Below are 3,883 nucleotides of genomic sequence, written 5' to 3'. Positions count from 1 at the left end.
CGTATACGTCTCTGGTAGAGATCTGTCAATCACCATGTAGCCCCGCCCCTAAAGAGTCTATTTGACTCTAGATGGACCATCATGTACTAAATGAACATCATGCTGTATTGAAGAAGACTTGAAACTAGAGATTGAGACCATAAACTCTTGTTTACAATGTTTACTGAGGTAATAAATCAAGAGAGAAGTAGAGTCATTTTCTCATAGACTTCTATACAACCAGAGGAGTCGCCCCCTGGTGGACACTAGAGAGAATGCAGCTTTAAGACTTGAAGCTTTGACTTCACATCTCTTGATCCTGAGATTCTCTCGTGATCAAATCCAGCTGCCGTTAAAAGGTAGCATAACTCCCGCTAAAACCCCAAATTGTTGTTTTACATTTCTGAATTTGAACGAATTAACCAAACAAGATACAAGATGTAAGTTAGTGAACTTTGGTGATTGGTGTATCTTTGCACCTTTGACAGAGCCGGGCTCGCTGTTTCCCCCTGCTTCCTGTCAATATGCTAAGCTAGGCTAACCAGCTCCCTGCTTAACACACAAACAAGAGATTGATAGCAATCTTCTTGTCTGACACCAAGCAAATCAGCGTATTTTAAATGTTGCTACATATCTTTCAATTTGATCACAATGTATCAAGAACACAATAAATGTATTGATTATTTAAATGTGAACAACTTTTCTTGCTTATGGATGAAACCAAGAGCTTTATTCATAACTTTTGATGAAAGTCACATAGTCCAAACTTTTTGTGTAACACACACACACACACACACACACACACACACACACACACACACACACACACACACAACATTATTTGCATCAGCGGTATTTTGATATATTTTTATTTATCTGTCCGTGACGCATTTGAATGTCTTGATGCCATTCTTCTTTAGATCTTCATTTCTGCGTCATCGTGGCCTTTTTGTTTCTCTTTTATTGAAGAAATGATTTTCTTCTTGTAGTTATGATTAAATTTATATATAAATAGTATCAGCACCTGAAACCAGATGCATGGGGCGGGGGGATGTGTGGCGAGAGAGCTGTGAAATCCCGCGGGGGCTAGCCGGCTCCAGGCTGATATAAAGCCCGTCAGTCAACCCGCCACTTTGATTTTCTGCAGTTTAACTCTATGATATAATCCAGATAAACAGTATGCACTGGGAGAAATGTAAGTACAGAACATCATTGCTGTTACATCTTTTTTAAACTCTCTCATTGCAGATTGTCCTATTTTATTTAAATCTGACAAATTGATTTGAATAATAATTTGAAACCTGCTTTTTTTTGTTCCTTTTGAATCGTTCAAATGGTGGTTTCAATTTTTGTGTACGTTACATTTCTTTGATGAAGTAAACACAAAAACATGAACTTAATTAATATTATGTTCAATATAATCCAGTACGATACATACAGCCATTGTGGAGCGTAACTGTTCTGTCTTTACTCCAAGTTATTTTAGAATAAATGACGTGACAAAACGTCATCTTAACTTGTTTGATTTTCCAATTATTATAATTAATTGTAAGAATTAATTTGACTGTTCGCAATCAGAAATGAACTAACGGATGGACGTGCACAGTGTTCAGCGTATTACATGTGATTTAGAACATTTACTTTGAGTTTTTTAAACTACCAACAGAAGGAAAGGACAGTTTCAGGATCAGCACTGAAGCTGTTGCTGTTGTCGGACTCTTTTGGAAAGAGGAAGGTGTTCATTTTGATGTTGGCTGTGTGTTGCTATTGGGCTGTAATCTTGATATGCAAAATGGCAGCAGGCTTCTCCAGCGCTGTAAAACTCTGCACAGCTGTGGAGCTTCCTCTTTTTTTTTTTGCTGGCATGCGCTGATTGTTTATCCGTCTGTGTTTGTTCATGTGTGATTGTTTAAAACACAACATCTTCTGTTCATTCAGGTTTCCGTTCAGAGATCTGTTACAGTTATTTAAAGTTTGCATTTATGCCATTTATTTCCTTGTGTTTTTTTTGGAACAGATCCTTCTGTATATCGGGCACACTTTTTCACAATTTAAGTTCCTTAAAAGGATCTCTATACGACATTCAGAGCATTAATATTAATGATAATGAATTGGTTGCCGTTGTTCGTACCGTTAGCGTTGTTTGCACCGTTAGCGTTGTTTGCACCGTTAGCGTTGTTTGCGCCGTTAGCTGCTACCCGCCGGCTCAAAATACATAAAGATGGATTGAAAGTGCTAGATTATGATTTATTTTTCTATCCAAACACCTTCTCTGTGACACGGTAAATAAATGCTAGAGCTATCTCACACCTGTAATGAAGCATTTTCTTTAGTCTGGTACGTTTTGTTAACCCCAGGCTTTATCCAAAATGTGTAACCAGGGAGAAGAAGACAAAGAGCTGCTCACTCTTCACTTTAAATGATGCCTGATAAGGTTACTGAACCGTGTCACTTGCTGTTATAAGCGCCTCACTCTTGCATGCGGCTCCTTCAATCCTTTGCCAGGGATCTTCACGAGACTTTTGTTATCTTTTTTGGCACACATCAACTTTGCTTCTTGGCCTCCAGCGACAGTAAGGCCGGTCGGGTATCTCAACGATGGCCGTGTCCAAGATGGCACACCAGCCCTTCTGTAAACCTCCAGAAGTTCTGCAGCCAGTCAGTATTTTATCCGAACCATGAGGAGAAAACCTGTCCAATACTGAAATATCTCAAATATATTGTAGATTTACAAATAGTTCATTCACCAGACAGAGTTTTGAGTAGATTCCTAAGAGTCGATGGAGTCCAAACTGTTCCCTAAACCCCTTTTACAAACAGCAATGTGCGATCATGGCTTAGCATAGCAGACTGGCTAATCATAGCGTAGCATCGTGCAGCTCGATCTAAATATCCGTCTCTGCTTCATAGACTCTCATCGATGGTTCAATGGTTTTGGAGTTCGTCGCGTAACAGTGATACTCTTTACCCAGAGAGGTTAGAAGGAGATACAGGTTCATAAAACGTTAGTGGAGCTAACGTTAGCAGAGCACGTTAGCACATCATTAACTAGAATTAGCACATTTATGCTACGCTTGCTACTGGAGATATGCTGGATGTATTTTAACGATCGTAAAAGTGAAAAAAGAGGAACAGTGTTGATCCTTAACTTCATCGTCTTCTGTCTGAATCTCCAGGTGACGTGGTGGTTCACTGTTACTCTGATCTGTAGCTTTAGCTTCTGTCTTTTTAACCTGTTTTCACTGATGAATCAGTTTGAAATGTCCTCCAAACACATGTAGACACCTGTCTGCTTCTCTCATATTTCTTCATGGAGTGCAGTTAGTGACAGTGTGGACTCCATAAAGATCACAGACTTGTCTGTAGTTGGTATACGTCATCAGAGGGCTACTCATCTTATCCTGTCTGCCCTGTGCAGTGAAATATATCAGCTCCAGATCTGGACAAGATACCACCAGGACACCCTCAGTCTAACCACAGACGTCAAGTGGAGGGCAAAAAGCAGCAACAGGCCATCATGTCATGATATCATGACACCAGGGTTTCGCTCACGGCTGAGTCATTGAGGCAGGGACAGGAGGTTTGTCAAATGAATAGAAGTATGATGTAATTTATGGATGGGATGTTGTACCAACTCGATGGTATTGTGCAGTCCACATTCTAATAAAAGCATGGTGATTTGTGGATGAAATGGAGTGCTATTGGTCTCTTCGGTGGTGGTGGTGCATGTATGAAGATCACCCATCAACATCTGCAGAGAGCTCACGCTTTGTGGCCTCGGGCCGTACAGATTTGTACAGTACAGAGGCTTTGAATTTGTTGAAGAGAGGCCCCGTCGGTCGGATCAGAGGTTTCCTCGTGTCGTCGACTACAAACACTTGGACCGACAGCCTGAAGTCAGAGT

At 40.4% G+C, this 3,883-nt stretch overlaps 1 protein-coding gene across 1 annotated transcript in view; it reads left to right on the top strand.

The window, feature by feature from the left end:
* Positions 1–1,134: 1,134 nt before the first annotated feature.
* pou2af1 (POU class 2 homeobox associating factor 1) overlaps positions 1,135–3,883 on the top strand; it is a 9,791-nt gene continuing 7,042 nt past the window's right edge. The window contains exon 1 of the mRNA XM_079166930.1: positions 1,135–1,174. Coding sequence (XP_079023056.1) covers positions 1,159–1,174 — 16 coding nt within the window. The 5' untranslated portion in view covers positions 1,135–1,158. The remainder of the gene's footprint in view (positions 1,175–3,883) is intronic.

Source organism: Pholis gunnellus (genome assembly GCF_910591455.1).
Source record: "Pholis gunnellus genome assembly, chromosome: 9".
Taxonomy (NCBI): domain Eukaryota; kingdom Metazoa; phylum Chordata; class Actinopteri; order Perciformes; family Pholidae; genus Pholis; species Pholis gunnellus.
The sequence above is the reverse complement of the archived record's forward strand: the minus strand, read 5'-3'. Positions and strand labels throughout refer to the sequence as shown.